This window comes from Copadichromis virginalis, linkage group LG12, assembly GCF_057382275.1.
Source record: "Copadichromis virginalis isolate Kocher_CV1m ecotype Utaka linkage group LG12, C_Virginalis_male_GT1.1, whole genome shotgun sequence".
In the NCBI taxonomy this organism is placed as follows: Eukaryota; Metazoa; Chordata; class Actinopteri; order Cichliformes; family Cichlidae; genus Copadichromis; species Copadichromis virginalis.
This window is the reverse complement of record NC_140629.1, coordinates 37681690-37704347: the sequence shown is the minus strand read 5'-3', so window position 1 is coordinate 37704347 and position 22658 is coordinate 37681690. Positions and strand designations below refer to the sequence as shown.

Genomic DNA, 22658 nt, shown 5'->3' with positions numbered 1-22658 from the left:
ACAATGCAAAATATAATGTGACACATTTCCTGAATTCATTGTAAGATAGTAAATGAGATGGTCTTAAATACAATTAAAACAATGCACAAATGTATTTATGTTATTTACAAAGTTTATTTGCAGTGATGTCATTTCAGTTCAGTGTGAGAGATTATTATTTACAGTCAGGCTGTAAACAGGAGACACACAGGAGCACCTGTGAGCTGCTCACACACACCTTTCATTACCGTTCAAGTTGACTTGATCACACTGAAGTCAGAAACTACTGCCATGTTGTCATCTTCCTCTGAACTATGCAAACTCATGACCTGCTGTCACTTTAGTGATCATTATAATTTCATCTTAGTTTTTATCGTTGCAAAATATTTTGTTTTGCTTGAGTCTTTATTAGTTTCACTGTTAGCTTTAGCCTTTTTAAATATTATTACACTGCTCATAAAAATTAAACGAACATTTTAAAATCACAGATCTGAAAGAAAACGGCTACTGAAGCTGGGCTGATGGTTTCCATGTGGGGAAAACCACATCAGGGACATTGACGTAGAGTATGGCACATGGGTCCCATAAAGATTAATCACAAACAAATGATCAGTGCAGACACAGCAGTACATTTGTTGAACCCTAAATAAAAGATACCCCAAAGCATGACGCTTCTGTTTAACATACCAGTCTCTGGATACTTGACAAAGGATGTGTTAGCCCACTGAAACAGAATTTCCAGCTCTGTAACGATTATGTCATTTTGTTTTCTATGTTACAGATTGTTGTGTGCATGAATGGTAACACCAGTTCAGATTGCATGATGTTATTTAATAATGTAATACTTGTGTCTGATTCCACTGATGAAAATGTTTTCAAAGGAAATACAATTCATCTCAGTAGATGCGATTTGTGTCTTTGGGACCTGACGGTTACTGCATCATACAAGCTCTAAATTAATAACAATTTCTGATTCTCGTCCCGCACGCACACACGTCAACTGTAATCCACAACCGCCATGGGATTGCTAATCCATCGGGCATCAACTCAATCTGTCTAACATGAACTGTGTAAGAAAAAATATTAAAGTAATCCCAGAAATGTGTCAGGGGATCGTCATCGTGACTTCTGGGAAAATGAAATGATGACCTCTGTACGGCTTTACAGGGGACAAAGATTAGATCCATGGACGGTTATATAAAGCCTTATTTCTAATTTCACCTTTATACCATGAATTTGTTGAATACATGCACTGTAGACTGTTCCTATCAGGCAGCATGCACTTACTGCTTTACAATCTGAAGAGCTCTAGTTGGACAGCATGAAGCGGTGGAGAAGCACGGTGTAGGGAATGTGAGGTATGAATATGAAGTGCATTCATACAGTTTTAGGAATGAGCCTGGGGTCTCTGTGCCTTCATGCTTAAGCATCCTTGGGCAAGATCCTGAACACCAAGTTTCTCTCTGATGGGTCAAATGTGTGAATGTTTGATAAAAAGCACTTAAGCACAGCAAAAAGTGTGACCAGGTGAATGAGGCATGTTGTAAAGCACTTTATAAGAACCAGTCCATATGTCATCTATAAAAATCAAAAGCCTTACCTGCCAAACCAAAACCCACTATGACTGTTTGAGCTCAGTTTATGGTCACCACATTGGCTGTTATGCTGGTGCTTTAGGTGTGGCTGAAGTGCTGCAGTATGCTTCTGGACAATAGCTACTGATACCCAGAACAAACCTCCACATCAGGGCTGGTGTATGAGTAGAAGAATCAAAAAAGGAAGGTTTTCCTCAGACGGCCTCGCTCTTCATGCGGCTACAGCATCTCCCTGTCAGTGTCTGGTTATGTCTGTGTTCCTGCACTGAAAAGCGAAATTGTAAAAGAGTGACCTGCTTGTGCGCTTGTGTTACCAACACAGCTACGTCTCTCCTGCCAAGTTACACTGGCGAGCATAAACAGGACACTACACTGTGTGCTCGGCAATCCGCTCACAGATCTCAGACATCGGCTGTTTGAAGCTGACCTGTATGTTGTGTTAAGGTTCATTTCTACTGAACAGTTTTTGAGTTGAAGACTCCACTGCTTCTAAACCCAAAGGCAGTGTGTCAGTTATCTGTTTTTTTTTTTCTTCCAAAATTCACAGGGTTGTACAAAGTGAATTTAACACCCCGGGGTGAGACTGTTAGTGCAGACCTGCCCTGTGACGTCCTGAGGTGTCTGAAGAAGAAATTTCTGTAGAAATGACCTGAAGTGTGACACGCCGACACACTCTTTGCTCACACACCTGCTCACCTCAGTGAATAACTTCCACACTTCCTGTCCATTTCCTAGAAATAAAGCTGAAAAACCCACGTTGTGACCCTGCAGCACAACAGAGCTTCCACTCAGAGATCGGAGCAGAAAGAGGTCGCAGCCGCATTAGACGATCAAATCAAGGCTTTTAATACTTTTTTTTTTTACCCCACTGACATAAAAATACAGTGAAATTTTTAGTTTGTGTAATTAAAGCAAAGAAAAAAATATTCTCAAAGCAGGTGATGTCAGTCAAAGAGGGCTAAAAATCTCACACAAGCTACAAATTTCAGGGCTCGCAAAATCGCTAGCCCCACGTCCCGGGGCTAGCGATTTTTCCAGTCGGGCTACCAAAATCTCTCTGCTCTGCCCGTCGGCCTATCGTAGGAAGGAAAAATATATGTCAATGCTTTTGGCATCGGTGAGCCACTGTCAATATGTGACATATTGAAATCGCGTTTGAATTTGCGCTTGTTTTTTGCTTTCACTTTGCAATCGTGCGAACTGTGTATAGAGAGCGACAGCACTGATCTGTGAGTGATGATAATTTGTGCACCAATTCCTCTGACATCGTCTTATCAATCGTTAGCTTACTATGCAAACATGACAATTGAAATCTCCCGCAGCTTAAACATGTGAGAGGTTGATCGCGCAGAGAATCGCTGAGCTTATGTGAGTGCGTGTGTAAAAGCAGCAGGATATATATTTTAGTTCTGCTGAGCCAAATAAGACAGGTCAGGGTGAAGAAGTGACAGCCAAAGAAAAGCTTACCACAAAACGGAGAAGTTATGACAAATCAGACTATAAGGCAAAAAGAAAGTGCAGCTTTATGGTTTCATGGACAAAAGAATTTCTGTAGCTGCAATATGACGAGCTAAATAACCAGGGCTGCACATAAGTGGTCCGCAGGTGCGCATTCGCTGTCAAAATAAAAAACGCGCACAAGATAAGAAGTTAATATTATATAATTATACAATATTATACTTTAATGTATAATATTGTAAAGGAAACAAAACATCAATCAAAAAATTGCTCTCTTTTTTATTCGGGCTACTTAAATTTATTTTGGGCTACCAAAAACTGAAGAGTCCCTGCCCGAAGGGCTACCAGGGAATTTGAAATTTTGCGAGCCCTGAATTTGATTCCATAAGTGCACGTGGCACCAGGATGCTCTAGGCCGTAGGTCGATGATCGATTTTGTAATCGTATCAGCAGACCTGCGACCATATGTTCTGGACACTCGGGTAAAGAGAGGGGCTGAGCTGTCAACTGATCACCACCTGGTGGTGAGTTGGATCAGGTGGCGGGGGAAGACGCTGGACAGACCTGGTGCACCTAAACGCGTAGTGAGGGTGTGCTGGGAACGTCTAGCAGAGGCCCCAGTCCGCGAGATCTTCAACGCACACCTCCGGCAGAGCTTCAACAGCATTCTGAGGGAGACTGGGGACATTGAGTCCGAATGGACCATGTTCAGCGTCTCCATTGCCGAAGCTGCTGCATTGAGCTGCGGCCGCAAGGTGGTTGGTGCCTGCCGTGGTGGTAATCCCCGAACCAAATGGTGGACACCAGAGGTGAAGGGAGCCACCAGGCTGAAGAAGGAGTCCTATCGGGCTTGGTTAGCCTGTGGGACTCCGGAGGCAGCCGACAGGTATCGACAGGCCAAGCGGAATGCGGCTCGGGCAGCGGCTGAAGCAAAAACTCGGGTGTGGGAGGAGTTCGGAGAGGCCATGGAAAAAGACTTTCGGGCTGCCTCGAAGAGATTCTGGCAAACCGTCAGACGTCTCAGGAGGGGAAAGCGGTGCTCTACCTGCACTGTGTATAGTGCTGGCGGAGCGCTGCTGACGTCGACTGAGAAAATTGTCAGGCGGTGGAAGGAATACTTCGAGGACCTCCTTAATCCCACTGACATGTCTTCCGAGGAGGAAGCAGAGTCTGGGGATGAGGGGAATGACCCGCCAATTTCCGGGGGCGAGGTCACTGAGGCAGTTAAACAACTCCTTGGTGGCAGAGCCCCTGGTGTTGATGAGGTCCGCCCCGAGTTCCTGAAGGCTCTGGACGTTGTAGGGCTGTCCTGGTTGACACGCCTCTGCAATGTTGCGTGGAGATCAGGGGCAGTACCTGTGGACTGGCAGACCGGGGTGGTGGTCCCCATCTTCAAGAAAGGGGACCGGAGGGTGTGTTCCAACTACAGGGGGATCACACTCCTCAGCCTCCCTGGGAAAGTCTATGCCAGGGTGCTGGAAAGGAGAGTTCGTCCGTTAGTCGAACCTCGGATACAGGAGGAACAATGCGGTTTTCGTCCTGGTCGCGGAACACTGGACCAGCTCTTTATCCTCTCCAGGATACTTGAGGGTGCATGGGAGTTTGCCCAACCAGTCTACATGTGTTTTGTGGATTTGGAGAAGGCATTCGACCTTGTCCCTCGGGGTGTCCTGTGGGAGGTGTTGCGGGAATATGGGGTGTCTGGCCCATTGCTACGGGCCATTCGATCCCTATACAACCGTTGCAAGAGCTTGGTTCGCATTGCCGGCAATAAGTCGGACTTGTTCCCGGTGGGTGATGGGCTCCGCCAGGGCTGCCCTTTGTCTCCGGTTCTGTTCATAATTTTTATGGACAGGATTTCTAGGCGCAGCCAAGTGACGGAGGGCTTTCGCTTTGGTGGCCTCAGAATCTCATCTCTGATTTTTGCAGATGATGTGGTTCTGTTGGCTTCATCGGGTGAGGGCCTCCAGCTCGCACTGGAGCGGTTCGCAGCCGAGTGTGAAGCAGCGGGAATGAGGATCAGCACCTCCAAATCTGAGGCCATGGTTCTCAGCCGGAAAAGGGTGGAGTGCCCACTCCGGGTCGGGGATGAGTTCCTGCCCCAAGTGGAGGAGTTCAAGTATCTCGGGGTCTTGTTCGCGAGTGATTGGAGAAGGGAGCCGGAGATCGACAGACGGATTGGGGCTGCAGCTGCAGTAATGCGGACGCTGCACCGGTCCGTCGTGGTGAAGAGGGAGCTGAGTGTAAAAGCGAAGCTCTCAATTTACCGGTCGATCTACGTCCCTACCCTCACCTATGGCCACGAGCTGTGGGTAGTGACCGAAAGAACGAGATCGCGGATACAAGCGGCAGAAATGAGCTTCCTCCGAAGGGTGGCTGGCCTCTCCCTTAGAGATAGGGTGAGAAGTTCGGCCATCCGGGAGGGGCTCAGAGTAGAGCCGCTGCTCCTCCACATCGAAAGGAGCCAGCTGAGGTGGTTCGGGCATCTGACAAGGATGCCCCCTGGGCGCCTCCTGGGCGAGGTGTTCCAGGCATGTCCCACCGGGAGGAGGCCCCGGGGCAGACCCAGGACACGCTGGAGAGATTATATCTCTTGGCTTGCCTGGGAACGCCTTGGTATTCCCCCGGATAAGCTGGAGGAGGTGGCTGGGGAGAGGGAGGTCTGGGCCTCTTTGCTTAGGCTGCTGCCCCCGCGACCCGGCCCCGGACAAAGCAGATGAAAATGGATGGATGGATGGATGAATTTGATTCTTGGAAAATAGTCGAGCAAGATATTTTTTATAGAAGAACGTAAGCACATTGTGAGTATAAATACTTTATTCATGGCTTCCAGAGCAATATCAACTGATAGGCTGAAAGTAAATGATGAAGACGTAAAGTTCTCCTCTTTTTTTTCTGTACTTGTTTTAAGAAATGACATCACATATTTTATTATGTAACACTTTGTGCTTGTGGAGTTATGTTTAGTTATTCACAGATTAGTAACGAAATCAGGCTGCAGCTGTTTAAAGTCTGACAGATGCTCTTTAATGTGGTTAATTAGCTGCTAAAGGCTAACTGAACATTAGTGAATATGTGACTCAGCGAATATGTTTCTATACTCAGAATAGATGCTATCTTTATTGGCTGATGTTAAGTTTCACATTTTCACAGAAAGTTTAGAAAAAATAAGTATTTTTTTTAACCCTAAAAATAAAGTATTTGGTCTTTTTTCCCTTTAAATTCCCTTTTTTTTTTCAGGCCCCTCTTCTGTGGAACCAGCTTCCAGTTTGGATTCAGGAGACAGACACTATCTCTACTTTCAAGATTAGGCTTAAAACTTTCCTTTTTGCTAAAGCATATAGTTAGGGCTGGACCAGGTGACCCTGAATCCTCCCTTAGTTATGCTGCAATAGACATAGGCTGCCGGGGGATTCCCATGATGCATTGAGTTTTTCCTTTCCAGTCACCTTTCTCGCTCACTATGTATTAACAGACCTCTCTGCATTGAATCATATCTGTTATTAACCTCTGTCTCTCTTCCACAGCATGTCTTTTATCCTGTCTTCCTTCTCTTACCCCAACCGGTCGCAGCAGATGGCCCCGCCCCTCCCTGAGCCTGGTTCTGCCGGAGGTTTCTTCCTGTTAAAAGGGAGTTTTTCCTTCCCACTGTTGCCAAAGTGCTTGCTCATAGGGGGTCATATGATTGTTGGGTTTTTCTCTGTATCTATGAAGCGCCTTGGGGCAACTTTTGTTGTGATTTGGCGCTATATAAATAAAATTGAATTGAATTAAATTGCTTTATTTCTGCAAACTTTGCCTTCATTATTATTTTACCTTGTACTTCTTCAGTGCATTTGTGAGATTTCGTACTTTATTCTTTGTCTCACAGTTACCACGTCGTCATTCACTCACGTAAGAGATGTTTCTGCTGCCAGGCTTCCTCTCTCTTTTCTCTCTCTCTGGCTTTCTTTATTCTCTGCAGCCTTTCAGCATAAAGCTTTATTCTTGCTAGGCAGCTTGTTTTTAAAGCAGAATTCATCTTTCAAAGGGTAAAGAAAAAGATTAACATCACTGTACTCTCAGGGCCTCGCTGTGGGTTTGAAAAGATGTCAAGACGTATAAATCCAGAGAAATACGAAGAAGTGGTTTTAAGAAGAGGAAAGTTTGTGGAAAAATACACAGTGTGAGGGGCAAGATTGCATCAGTGAACACATGAAGGGTTCAAAGTACATCTACTATATGGTCAGTGTTTTTAAAGAAAGGGTGGGGGGTGTCTCACTCACAAGTGTAGTAAGTTAGCAAAAAATGGGAAGAGTGCATGCAGATTAGATTCACCTAATTATCAACTATGGTTATAAAATTCACAAAGGTTTAGCTACTGAATTAGCGAGATACAGCATGGCATAACTGGCTGATTTTGAGACAAGCGGTCGTGGTGGATGACTGGATGAATGTGAGATTTTTCTTTCATTCACAAAGGGAGCTCATCCATCTGAGACAGAACTTATACAAGCCGTGTTCAGCTGATAGACTGGTCCAGTTAAGGTTAGCTTGTTGCAGTGGGGAGATGGCAGTAGACGGGTAAAAATCCTAACAGAAGATGAGAAATGCTTCTCCAGGTATTCACATGCTGTGTGTCGCTAGGTGGTTCACTAACTTTGGCCAAGCAAGTTCAACATACCAGTGATGTAAATTCATCATCAGACGGTGAGTACCAGGGTCGTTCCTGTACCTGCACAGGGTAAAGGAGTGACGACTCAGCCTTGGTGTGCAGCTGTCTGCGTCCACAATACATTATAATCAAGGCTTTATTCTAACATCAGTGCTCAGGTTGTGTGTGTGTGATTAAAAATGCTGCCAAGTAGTAATATAAGGCATTAAAATGTTGAAGAGTGCCATATAGCTAATCATTTTGAAGGACATCTGTTTTTTAGTTTGTGAAAGGTTGTCTTTAAAAACAGTCCTATTACCATCATTGCACCAAAGTCTAAGAGATCTTACAAGAAAGGTGGCACTGTTTTCTGGACCATTTCTGGTCGGGAGATGAAGTTTTGTCAAGCTCTTACTGGTGAGACCACATTTGAAAAAAACAAACCAAAGGTTACTTTGCTATCCTCCTGAATCTGCTGTGATACACAGGCCTCAGACACACGATTGACCACTTAGCTGAGGTCATGGACCCCTGGAGAGCAGCGTGCAGTCACTGAGGCTAAGATAGAAGATGCTCAATGTCCACTAAATGCAGAGCTGCCTCTCATCAGTGTGTAGTTCTCAGTCTGCATGTGGATCAATACAGGATGAAAGAGATGCAGATGAGGCGAGTAAACTCTTTAGGATTGCAATGGTTAATTAGATGATTAGTATTAATTATTATTTAGGAAAAACCTGCTGATGTCAGCTGTCCATTAACAGCTGGAGGAAACTCCCATGTCACTGGTTTCCATACGCAGCACCTTACCTATAACTGTCTGAGGAGAGATTCAGGCTAAAATAGTAGTAATAATAGTGCCAACTTCATTGTGTGGCAGCATAAGAGGCCTGTCAGTTGCAGCAATTACATCTTATAATACACTTTTTAAAGGGTATAATAGCCCCTTAACTGAACAGTAATATTCTAAATGGCTGCCAATATGTCAAATTAGCATTTGAGGGCCGAGATTTTGAGGAGAATTTGTAGGATGATTTTTCTTTTCCTCTCTTAATTGATTTCGGTACAGTTTTCTTGGAGCTGGTAACAATCAGCTTTTAGTGGGAGTATATCTTCCAGATGGGCTTCATCATGGCAGGCAGTGCTTGATCAAAAATAGCTGTGGATAATAGGAAAGCTGGTCGCTCTTATGTTTGGCACATTGGGAGGAAACGCAGCTGAAGGCTCTCTGATAACAGTCTTCATCAAACACAGTCGTTCCTCTGGCACGCAGGAAAAGACCTCGCTGATTAGCAGCTGGGTTTGACTGACGTGGCGCTATAAAGCTATCTTCAGCTGAATTACTGTCTTCTGCAGTGAGTTGACCTTATTGACCAGACTCGCATATAAGGAAACAAAGATGTGCATATACACTTTAACTGTTCTTTAACCAGGAAGTGAAGTGTTGAGATGAAGAATCTCTGCTGCAAGTGCGTGGGCCTAAAACCCACCACAGTTTTTGGATGGCAGGAGAAACTTGGATTGTTGGAGTCTTGGAGAGAATCTGCACGGGCACGAGGACAACGTGACAAATAATGAGTAAAGTAATCAGATTACTATTGCAAAAAGTAATTTGATTACTGTTACTTTCCCATAAGCACACTGCGTTACTGCGTTACTAAACCGTGATTTTGCTTGTGAGAGTGTCTCATGACAATGACTTACGAGCTTGCGACGTCCGTGGCAGCAACAGACGTGTGAGTGCGGGAGAGAGTACGACCATGCTGCGTTTAAAGCGTGGAAGTACTCACATTACTTTGAGTTTGATTCCGTAAAAAGGGACAAAGACATTAGCGTCCGCTGTTCACTCTGCGTGTCTTTCTACAGCGAGAAACTAAACTTCAAATCTGCACGCTGCCACGGGAATGTGACATTCACAGAGAAATCCCCGGATCCCCCCCACTGACATGACCGCTGCAGCACCGGGCAAACCTCCACCTGCCCCACTCCTGCTAAACAGGTGACAATAGATTTAAGAGCGACAGGACGTAGTGCTGCTGAATCTTTGATTTTATTTGTTTTTTGCATCTATTGAGTGTAAACACAAAAGATAATTTTTATTTTATTTGCTGGAATATGCAGAAAATAGGTTTAAATGTTAAAATTCTTTAAGTCAAAGACAGTTTCATATAATTAAAGTTTTTTGCTTGATGCAATGTGCATAAAGTTAAAAGATTAAAACGAATGAAACAATTTTTAAAAATAAACTTTTTCATTTGATTTAGTTTGATATGATGGATTATGCAGAAAAAATAAGTTCAGGTTGTGTATCATGTTTTTAAAAAGTAACTAAGTAATAAAGTAACTAATTACTTTTGAAAACAAGTAATCATTAAAGTAACAGAATTACTTTGTTGGAGAAGTAATCAGTAATTAGTAACTAGTTACTTTTTCAAGTAACTTGACCAACGCCGTTTACCGAGAAGTGTGCATTGTGTTGTCGTCCTTTCTGACATTTTATTCATGGCTTAAAGGTCCGGAGTTTGAATCCCTGGCCACCTTTGCACCTTTCTGCTGGAGTTTTCATGTTCTCCCCGTGACTGTGTGCTCTCCATCGGTGCTTTGTCTTCCTCCCGCTGTGATGCTTGTTAGTGTAACTGATGATACTAAATTGTGTGTAGGTGTGAACGTGAGCACACGTGAATGGTGTCTGTATCTCCTCGTTAGCCCTGCCATTGGTGACCTATACTCCATCTTACAACCAGTGACAGGTGAAATAGGCTCCAGCACAGCTGCAACTCTGAGCTGGATAAGAGGAAGAAAATGTCTGAATGAGCCCATAAACTTACCCAGAGAGTGTGTACAGAGGTCAGGATCAAGGTCTGGATGTTTTCCCATAGACGTGAAAAAAATCGTCCCCATTGGCTTCACTTTTCAGACCTGGAAGCTATATTCATCTTTCATATTATGTCCTATGACCGGGTCACAGGTGTGGGGCCAGTGGCTGGTACTCTTTTTCACAATCCAGGTGAAGACTGTTGATAGAACAGGTTGTAAACGAGTTCATGTGCTATTGGTAAAAATCATCAGCAACGACTGCTCGGAGTCTTCACGGTTGTGTGAGCAGCTTTTAGTATTTTAAGTGATGTTTGTGATTTATTGAGATTAGATTAGATAGAACTTTATTAATCCCTCGGGTGGGTTCCTCTGGGAAATTCGATTTCCAAAAAAGCACAGCACCGACAGAAGTTACAGAGTTACAGAATATTATATATATATACACACACACACACACACACACACACACACACACACACACACACACATATATATATATAAATACAGAGACAATATAAATAAAATATACGAAGGGGATAAATAGAATAAATAGGAATAAAAATAAAAATACAAGTGAATTGCACATTTCAAGTATTGAGTCTATTGCACCGTTGACTATTTACAAAAGTATTGCACAAAAGGTATTGCACAGTGAGGTGAAGAGGCACTACAGCTTAGTTGTTCCCCCCTCCTTTGTCCTCCTGTTTCCCCTCCCTCTCCCCTCCAGGGAGGAGTTAAACAGTCTGATGGCGTGTGGGACTGTTGATTGTGGAGTTTCTCCTGCTTTGTTGAAAACACTTGCCATTGTGACTTTGTTTTGGGACGCAGCATCAGTTCTGCGCTTCCCCCACATGATGCATGTCTGTCTTTGTGCATAAGGAACTTTCACTGTGATGCACTTTAGTAATGACACTGCAGTGAAACACGATATCTGCCTCACGTCTCACTAAGTGAGTCTGTGCTGATGACTTATCCTTTATGTCTCCATTTTCACTTTTTGTTATGGTTGTGTTAAAACCGTGATTTCCTTTAAGCGATGGTGTCACGTGCACAGTCAGTCCAAACACATTATATACTCCTTGCAAATGCGTTTCAAATGACTTTGCGCACGGGAATGTTTTAGGCCTCTTATCGAAGCAAAGCGAGCTGAGAAAACATGATCTGATCCAAACCATAAAACCTGACAGCCACTTAAAAGTTTTCTGTCCTCTCCCGGCATCTGCATTTCATAAACAGTGACATTCAGAAGGAGGCAAAGTTCAGACTGAACCCAAATGAGCGTGGCTTTTCCACAAATGTGATATTGTAACACATTAAGAAGGTTTTAGTCAACCAGAGCTGGGAACTGGTGGCAGACTGATTTTAGGCTTTTAGTTTTTAAGCATCATTCAGGCTAAAAACTAGAAGTAAAGATAAATCCACCAACAGTAAAAGCTTTTTTTAACTAAAGGGTTAAAATGTGGAATGGTTAAAAAGAAAATACTGATGGCAGAACATCAACTCAGTTCCATTTGCTTTTAGTAAATGAAAGCTGAGTAAAGGCTGCCCAGTATCTTTAGACCGATGTTAATGGTTGTCATAGTGATGGAGGCTTTTTAAAGTTTTTATATTTAGGATTACCTTGGATCTCTTGAATTATGAGGCTTGGGAGCCTATCAAAGACAAAAGCTGAATCACCTCCCAACAAAGTATTAATATTATTATTCCTCAAAGGAGTGAGTAACAGTGCATACTGCTCGACGACACAGTCAGCATCAGTGTAGCACAACTAACCGTACCCATCTGAAGCTGTCTCACAAAATTGAACCCATTAATTTCTGTTCATGAACATTAATTTTTCTTCTTTTTTCTGCTCTGTTCATTTTGCCCCATTATTTTTTCATTGACCTGAACATGATTTTCACACCTTTCTTATATTTATTTATCTGTGTCCATGTAGATAAAGTGAAGATTTCTAATGTCTGCAGGTGGGCAAAGCAGGACACATGATTTACGCGTCACTTTTAAAGCACATGTGAGTCTGGCTCTAAGTTCTACTGGAACTTCAACATTATGCACTCCACACTGTATATAAATGCCACTTGTTTTGCACATATTCAACTCTGTATATTTTATATATTTTATTATTATTATTATTATTATTATTATTATTATTATTTTATTATTTTATTTTTTTTATTTTTTTTTTACTATTTAATTTGTAAAAATGTGTACACACACACACACACACACACACACACACACACACACACACACACACACACACACACACACACACACGTAGGAAAATATTTAGTATACACATCCAGAAATGCATACACTATTATATATTGTACATATATTTATTAGTTTCAGGTTGGCCATTCTTGTATTTTGCTCGTTTGTGTTGTTGTGTTTGCACATCTCTGTTGCTTGTGGGGCTCGCACACAAGAATTTCACTCGCATGTGCTGTGCCAGTGTGCCTGCACATGTGATGTGACAATAAAAGTGATTTGATTTGATTTGATTTTGATTTGAAGTTAATGAGCAGAAATGTTGAACCCTAGTAGGAAGACGTTTGCATGCTTGGACCAACGGGTAGGAAGCTTGTGGCTGTTCCAAAGTCGAGGCTTAAAGCTAATGATGTGGAACAGCATTTCCTGATGAGCTCAGGCTCTCTTGATTTCATGTGAGGTTGTTTTCGTCTAATCTCTTTAGTCTGTTTCATTCTGTCTTTTATTTGGTTGTAATAAGGCAGAGTATCAAAGTGCTGGTTTCATAGTCTGACCATCAGAGCAGCACGTACGTTACATACAGTACTGTCTACAGCACGTGTAGCAGAGGAGCATCATAGCTGAGCAGATGATGGGGTGGTGTTTTCAAGATGAGCTCCTAGGGCAGTGGTTCTCAAACGTTTCACAATGAGCACCACCTCATAAAATATGTCTCTTAGAGTACCACCCTTATAACTGACATTAAAGTACAGTAGTATAGGCCTATTTAACACCACATACAGTTTACACGAGACAATTTTATTTCTTATATGAATGTTATTTATTTTCACTGTCATAAACAGGATGTGGCGAGTGATAATAACAACTGTACTGCATTAAAACATTCACAGCAGGTGGGATATCCAATCTTTAAGTGATGACGTATGAACCCTGTTTCTGGGTCCAAACTACTCTGCGTTTATTAAGGCTGTTGTGTTTTTAACATGTTTTAATGCTTTATATCTTCTATTTAATCTGAACAAGCCCCTAAAAACAGTCAGTGATCACTGTCGGCCTCTCTTGGTTTATATTAGCATTCATCCTCCAGCTACACTGTGCTTATATTATGCTAACCATAGCTGTGTAGCTAGCAACCATGTAGCACATTATTATATACCAGCTAGTCCAACTTCAGTAACCCTACAAACGTCACTGCGGTTTAGTTTCCTGTCTTCATTTATGTTGGAAGTGATAGCAGAGCTGGATGTTTTAATTTTTCAGAAATCCCTAAATCAGAACACGCTATATTATTTAATCTTAATTTTTTTTGGAGACTTCCTGCATACCATTAGAGGGAGCCCACGTACCACCAGTGGTGCGCGTACCACAGTTTGAGAACCACTGTTCTAGGGTAATAAACAGCAACTACCAAAATTGTTGTCGACCCCAAAAGATCCCACATAAGACACACTCGAGTTTAAATCACAGTGATTTCAATCTGTAGTGGGCACTATTAACCAGCCAGTTGTCACTTGAACATTCAGATTAATATAAAAATCGGAGACATTCCTGGTTTGTTTTAAAACATAAGTAAATGAGCTGTATCTTTTATAGCAATGTGAGAGTTCCTAAAACGTTCACAGAGTGGGTTGTTCCCCCCACTTTCCATTATGTCCACCGTATGCTGTTATTCTAGCATCACTTTCCAGTTTCCAGTAACCACATGATTCATATCCAACATCATGCTTTTAAAGACTTGTCAGAAATAATTACTGTCATGGAATTAAACATTAAACAAATCCATGCAACTGAATCTCAGCAGAGGAAGCTTTAGACTTCACTGACAGGGAACGCAATCTTTTGAACACATTAACACACACAGCTGTGCAGCTCACTCCCACTATAATTATATACTGGACAGTAATAGCAGATAAATCTGCATACTGCAAGAGATGTGGATGTTTTTGCAAGGCAACTATGCGTTTCCCAACTGATGGTGTGACCACAAGGGGGCGATGTGTAACATATAACCAAGTGCTGCTTGCTGCTTAATTAATGCCAGCGTGTGGTCCAGAAAGAGTGAAGGCAGGACTGTGGTAGTGACTCGCAGACAAAACAAGCATTAAATCCACGACTGCATTACCTGTTTATTGATCCGGGAAAGAAAAGGAACACATTCATATGAGAACAGAGTGGATTATTGTACTCATTAAATAATGAGTGGGGTGCAGCATCAGCAGAAGGCAAATTACAACTGAAAACATGGTCTGTGTTTAAACTCGGATGGTACAGAATACATATTTTACGGTAGAGAAAGGAATTAATGAGCCTGCTGATGGTTGGGAGAAGATGAAATGATGCAGATTCACACTATCACATGGACAACTGGCCATTTATTCACTTTGTTTGGTAATATTGTAGAATAAACTAAGGATGTGAAGCTACACAGCTGTAACAGCTACACAATATAAAAGAGAGAGTGTTCATTGGTTGGGATTATGTTATCTGGCTCAGGGCAAATCTCTTTTTGATCAGTCGGTCAGAAATCTAGGCCTTTGTCAGATCGGGTGGGGGAACCTGCACAAAAACAGGCTGCTTATATCAGCGTGGACACGAGAGGAGAGACAATAAGGAGACGAGGAAAGGAAGGGAAGGGCAGAGGGGAGGAAATACTGAGTCAGGGAATGGAGAGACGAGGAGTTTCACACGGCAGTTTTGGGCGTCACCAGCTGCCACTCATTCTATAAGCAATCTGTCACTGCTGCTGGTCGCTGGGCTGATGGGGGCAAAGTGCCTTGCTCAGTGGTCCTGCAGTCTGTGATTTCAGTTCACCTGGAAGGGGTTTGATCTTGAGATCCTCATTGTGTGATATTCTCTTGTCTTTCCAGACCTCTGCAATGCTGCCCTTTCAAGCTTGGTTTTAGTAAATACAAATGAAGTATGATACCTTCACACTTCCCGCTATGTAAAAATATTCATTTAACTTCAGTAGATTCAGTAGACCTTTCTTTAGGGTTACGGTTCATTTGATTGGACCTGGGCATTAACAGCTAATAGGTTAACTGTAGAAAAGGTTGTATTTATTGTTTATGTCCTAGAAATGAGAAAGCCTGGGGTAGGGAAACCACAGCTGAGGTGTAATGTTAACAAGACTCCCTCATCCCTGTTTCTCTGACAACAAAGATTAGTGGCAATCAGCAATTTTACAACAGAATACCTGCATGAATATTCTGTCAGTGGTTTGATGCAACATTTTATACACAGCTAAACACACGCTACATGTCTGCGAAGCTTCTCAAAGGCACATTTTCAGATTGATATTCATGTAATCAGATTCATTTCAGTTTCATGTTTCCTACTCTGCTGAGAATTAATTGAAACGATACTGGGCTGAACCTTGATGTGGACTGGCAAGCTGTCCAGAGATTACCCTGTCTCCCACCCTGCATGAGCCAAGATGGGTTCCAACACCACCAAAATTGCTGTAAAAGCTGAGTTCAGTTGTACATTTGCAGCACGTCCCATGAATCAAACTGCAGTAGCAGAAACTTGATGGGCTCGGTGAAGGTTTGAGTTAGCTTTGATGTTCTTAATCAGTTCAGTAGCTGAACTTTCAAAGAGAAAAGTTGGTGGATGACAAATGAAATCCCATATGCAGAAATTATTCCCTAAAAACTGCGACGAGCGCTACACTTTTCTTTCTTTAACAGCTGCATTGTAAACATGAGGCAACTTGATGAGGTGAAGCAAAATTCATTTTGGAGGAAACTCTTTGGTAGATTCCTCTGCCAGTGTAGCATGCATCTTAACTCTGTGCAAATATGCTTTTGGCTGCTGTTTGATTCCAGGAGAATCATTCACATGAATAGCAATGAGATACTCTGGATGCACTCTGCATTCAGGAAGAGGATACCCCCTGCCATTCATATGCACACAACAGCGTCTCATACAAGGCCTCATCGGCAGTCTCGCACACAGAACCATTTACCAAAACAGCTACTGCATACATATGCACTTATATATCTCTAGATGGGCACAATAGCAGAGGGGGGGTCTCTCGTCAATATGTGCATGTTAATATAACCTCAAGCCTCCGTGCACGCAGTGAGAAAATTTAAATGCTGTGCAAAGTGAGATTCAAGGCTGAGAGGAGTGTTGTGGGGAAAAAATTTTTTTTTGTGACTAGTCAAAATCTGGGCAGCACGGTGGCACGGTGGTTAGCACTGTTGCCGCACAGCAAGAAGGTCCTGAGTTCAATTCCACCATCAGGCCGGGGTCTTTCTGTGTGGAGTTTGCATGTTCTCCCCGTGTTTGCGTGGGTTCCCTCCGGGTACTCCGGCTTCCTCCCACCGTCCAAAGACATGCAGCTTGAGGGGATAGGTTAATTGGAAAATCCAAATTGCCATTGTGTGAATGTGCGAGTGAATGTGAGTGCGAATGGTTGTCTGTCCCTGTGTGTTGGCCCTGCGACAGACTGGCGACCTGTCCAGGGTGTACCCCGCCTCTCGCCCTATGACAGCTGGGATAGGCTCCAGCGCCCCCCGCGACCCTGAAAAGGATAAGCGGAAGCGAATGGATGGATAGTCAAAATCTGCAAACAGATATGACACTAAAACCATGAACATGCAAGAGTGTGTGAGTGTTTGAGGTTTATTTGCTCTAATGAGCACAAGCCCAATAGTACAAGCTTCGATAAACTGTCTTTCTACTCAGCAGTTAAGCTTTTTTGGCTCTGGATAACTCCGAGGTGTGTATGTAAGATACTGTTACACAAGCGGCAAGAAAATGCCTTGAAAATTGGTGCAAGGAACTCATGAAAGAAGCAGAATGTAGCAAAGAGGCCTGTACTATGAAGCAGAATTTCAGATTAGAGATCAACAGGTATGAAATCACCTTCTAGTGACCAATCAGCTCTCCAGAAAATAGTGTCACTATTCCTGGAAGATTGCTCAGACATCTGTGCACAGCTGGACTTTATATCAAACTTAAATTAAGCATACTGTTGAATTCTGATTTTGAATTTATTCTATACTCTCAGACTGTTCAACACCACTGAGTCTGCAGCTGGGAACATAAAAACTAAAATGGTCTGTAAACATTAATTTAATTAAATACTTGTTTATAACCCATTAGTGTCTTAATGATGGAGTTGTGATATCCATGAATCTGTTCACTTACACAGTCGGCTTTCCTTCCTCCCCTCTCTCAGATAGGCTGTACTTCATTAGTACAGTGGTTCTTTTTCAGTCTTACTGATCAGAGCACTTAAACTGCACATTAAATTTACAGTGCTTTTCCTCTCACATGCACTCATACGGCTGCGTCATCTGCTGCTGCTGGGTTGCTTTCAGTCTGCATTATGTGTTTAACCTCCTCATATTTTTCCCATAGTTTCATCTTCCTTCAAAAAATCAGCCACATTCTTACCACTGCATTTAGCAATAACTGTGATTGGGTGGCTGCTGCCACCTCTTTCATGTAAACGTGCAGGGGAAGCTGTGGGTTAACGCAGCGAGTTGATAGGCTGGAATGCAATCATAGTAAAGAGCCCAGGTGTTTTATGTGGGCTGGGGAACATAAGAAAAAACAGCATAATTTACAAGATGGTTACTGTATTTGGTTTGACTTGAAACGATCGATTTGAGCCCATAAAGCCATCAGTGTTTACTGAGGTCACAAAACAAGGAAGCCGAGGGGCGTATAGATTAATATGCAAAATATGGTGTAATGTGACCAAAGCATTGCAGCTCTAGAGCGCAGACCGCTGTTACCTTGACATCAGACTTAGCTAATTTGACAGTGAAGCGTTTTTTTTGTTTGTTTTGTTTTTGTTTTTTTTTTATCTTTCTTTCTCAAGCAGTAGTGTTGTTGGTTTCAGCTGACAGATGCCCTCCTCACCCTGACTATGCCTTCATGCCAAGCACGTGGACACAGCTCTCACTGTGGTTATACAAGGTGATGGTCTAGCAGCAGGCCTGGAGCCCCATGCTCCCATAATACACCCCGCAGCTGGAAGCTGGTCGTGAGTCTTCTCCAAGTCTACAAGACACACGTGATAGACGGACTACCCATAAAGCCCACAAAACTGCAACCCCCCCACACTCGCCACCTGATCTCACTCCAGCTGATAGTTGACAGTTGGCAATCCAGCAAAAACCTCAGAAGATGGATGAGACATCTCAAGCTAAAATGTCAGAACCAGAACGTCGCACTGTGCTTGTGATCAGACGGAGAGAACGCAAGGCGATTTTCCCCGTCTTGTCCTTCTGTTTTCATTTTCCTCTCCGTCCCGCCTCTTCACCTCGTCCCTCTGCTTTCATCAAAAAGACATTCAATCATAGGTGCCGCGTCTCTCTCTTCTATGCAGCGTAATATTTCTCTAAAGGTCACGGCAATCATCTGCAGGAGTAAAGCAAAAAGGGAAAAGTGTCAGGTATTGGAAACCAAGAATAAACCCCGTTTCATTTGTTTCAGCCTCGGAATAATCGGATTTTCTTTGTCTGACTGTCTCATATTTGTATAATGACTAAATGTAGAGCTCAGTTTTTTTCTGTTCATTAGACTAAGTCTGCCTCAAGAAGCAGAATCAGAATACAGTTGATTTTTCACATGGGATTATTATTTTTAGACTCGTTTGTTGTATTTTCAGTTTAACTACTTGGTTAGATTTAGGAAGAAAACATAGTTTATGTATGTCTCAGTTTAACTTTTTTGTGATTTGTGTGTCCACAACAGAGGACATAAATGAGTAGGCTGGGTCTCAGGGGGATATCTGCAGGGGTATCGTTTAGCCACCTTTACCCTTCTCACTCACCAATCGCCTCTCTAACCACGCTCTCACACCTTCTCTCTCAAATGTCCCCACAATCTCCAGACGGTGTAGCTTGTAAAACAAAAGCCAGCTCCTTCTCTGGAAGGTTTACTGCTGCTTCCTGGTTTCAGTCCTTCTGGATCAAACGATGTCTTTGTTGGTTAGAAGGTGCGTGTGTGCCTGTGTGAGCGTGGGCTTTTTGTGGCTCTGGGTATGAAACAATAAGTTCTTACATCAAATCATCTGAGGTTTGATTGTGAGAGGTTGGTTTTGTGTATTTAAGGAAAAGTGAGACTCTATATCAAACAATATCTTTGCTGCAGCAGAGAAAAGGCTTTCTGTGTGCATGTGGGTAGTGGTGTTTATGGAAGTCTGACTGTGTGTGTTTCACATAAAAAAATCTCAATCTCTAGATCAAATAATGTCTGTCAGTGTTCACAGTGCGTGTATGTGTGCGCTTGTGTGTGTTTGAGGGGCGTGCGTGCGTGTGTGTGTGTGTTTCTCTGCATGTGGGAATTCATTATCGTGCTCCTGAGTTTTTTCCTTTGTAAATAACTCCTTTGGGAGCTTCATGTCGAGCCTTTTAAACACTCATTAGGATTCCTTGTTCTGTCGTCCCCTCTGTGAGAAACTCTATGTTCATTTTAAATACCACTAATGGCTACATTTGTCTTAATGCCTGCAGTTTAAATGCACTCATTTACATTTTGCACTTGCAGCATTTAGCCGACAGCCGGGAGGGAATAAACCCAGTTGCCTTCTCGAGTCTTTTTTTTAAAGCTTTGTTCGCTTTTTAAGCTTTCTTGTCGGGATCATGAGTCTAACTGTAATATTACTGGCACTCTGCTAGTGGTCACTAGAATGAGTGAAAGCTGATGCCAGCGCCTGAAGGGCAACAGTATGAATACCATACATGCAGAAACAGTGTTTCAAAGTGTATCGAATATCAGTGGGAGAAGTTTGTTTTTATTAAATGAATGCACATCACTGATAAGTAAGAATTGTGATATGCAACAAAAATCTGAAATTGAAACATTGATGCCAAATGTGAAGTTGGCTGATTTTGCAAACTTCTTTTACACCTTTCAAGGTGTAAACCATCCAGATTACAAAGTCAGCCATTACTGGATAAAAGCTTAAATTCTTGTAAATATGCAGGATGTTTTTGCTTTTTTTTTTTTTTTTTTTTTTTTTTTTTTTACATCCCTTATTATCTCACTGTTTCTAATATTGGTGTTCGGTGTGTTAAATGATGCACAATATTTATGGAACCTGTGTTGTGTTTAACTCTGGATGCCAAGACGAGATAAAAACTTGTTTTTATGCACGTGTGGGCAGGGCCTCAGTCTCATAGCAAACCAGTTCTTTTCATGTGGTTTTGGAAATTTACTCCTACAACTTCAATGTTGGCATTATGGATGGGCCTTCTTAGCTTAGTTGGGCTGATGTACATTAAAGTCATAGCAATGAAAAACTTTAATTTCCACATTGCGTCATTCCAAGTTATTACTGCTGCCCAGCTTGCTGTTTGGTTAATAGTAGCTTAGTGCATCTGCAGCAATCACAGAAGCATGACTGAAGAGGACACTGGTTTGTGTTTGGGCCAGCGCAAGTCCGACTTTGGGAATCACCTTCATGTATTTTTGAAACTGAAAGGAGATCATTCATCAGCATTCATGGCTGTGTATTGTGTGGGTGCATAAAACCCAATGGGTTCTCATGGTGCTGAAACATGAAGTGAACAGAGAAATTACATGTATTAATTCTGTTTGCGGTATAAATAATAATTTATTTATTAATATAAGTGCAAAGGGCCATAAAAAATATGACCTAGGGCCATGATTGGCCCCTGGGCCAGACTTTGGACATGCCTGGTGTCATGAATGTGGATCTGTTTTGTGTTGTCCTTTGCTTCTGTGTAAAATATTGAAAAGGCTTTCAGGTATTTTAAATCAAAAAAGGCAAATACTGTACGCAGAAACACAATTTACTTTTTAATTTTATTGTTAAACCATTTTAGCTTTGTTAAAGTCTGCATATAGCAAACTAAATAGAAGAACATGCTGTGGTTTAGTGATATAAAACAATATTTTGTTTGATCCTTTCTTGAGATTCATCATCATATTTTTGTCTCATCCCCTCCCTGCAGTGTCGAAGCCAGCCCCATCTTGGAATGAGGCCTTCCTCCAAACAGCGGGTAGGTAAACACATGAAACGCTTAAATCACTTATTGTTTGTGGTTTGTTTCTCCATGTTCCTCATGCTGTGGGAATAGGGAGTGCACACACACACAGAGCTGACTGTACAAAACATGCCACCGAGTTGGCTCAGCCAACACAAAACAACACGTGCTGATAACTTTGCTGTAAACATCACATGATAAAAACCATCCGAGCACGTACAGATTTACATGGAGCAGTGTTGTATTTTACTACAATCATATCTGTTCTATCAAAAGCATTATGAAAATTTCCCAAAAAATGTTAACATCACAAAGTGTAATTTATTTGGACTGCAGCTCTGTGGGGAAGTGCTCCAGATGAAACCCAAAGTTTGCTCTTGATATTTAAAAGTTCTTTGATGACTTCTGTGGTTAATGGAGACTCTGTTAACTGCCAGATATCTTTGAAGATGGTGTAACACACACTTACACACATGCATAGTGTGTCTTTGCGGGAGTGAACACCGATGGCCTCTGCTTTGATCTTTCTTCTCTGTTTGACTGCAGCCCACCCCTCCTTTTTCCATCTTATTATTCTCCATATCATCCTCTCTTTATCTCTTCTATCAACGTTAAATTCAGAAACCTTTAATTAGCACAAATGAGTCTTTTTCATTTCTGTTACATCTGTACAAATCAGCGTGTACTGTTTAACCAGACAAATTAGTCATGTTATTCGTACAGCATGTAAATAACAATCTAGCCACTTGAGCACATTAATGGCCTAATTCTCTCCTTCATTCTTCTTCGTGTGCTTCCCAGTTAATCACAAGCTGTCTGAGAATGCCACCAAACACATCTTTCATCTCGCACTCTCTCCTAATTCCCTTTGTCAGTCTAGTGAGTATGAAACAAACCTGAATGAGTCTGTAATCTGGTGGTTTGTGTTTCACCGTGTGCCCCCGTGAGGTGACTGGGCATTCAGGGCTTTGTTGGTTTCACTTGCAGTTACCT

The 22658-nt window shown here is 42.3% G+C and overlaps 1 protein-coding gene across 1 annotated transcript in view; it reads left to right on the top strand.

The window, feature by feature from the left end:
• Positions 1-22658, top strand: part of rasgef1ba (RasGEF domain family, member 1Ba) — a 126763-nt gene that overhangs the window by 1156 nt on the left and 102949 nt on the right. The window contains exon 2 of the mRNA XM_085476404.1: positions 21633-21680. Within this exon, the coding sequence (XP_085332530.1) occupies positions 21633-21680 (48 nt within the window). The remainder of the gene's footprint in view (positions 1-21632; positions 21681-22658) is intronic.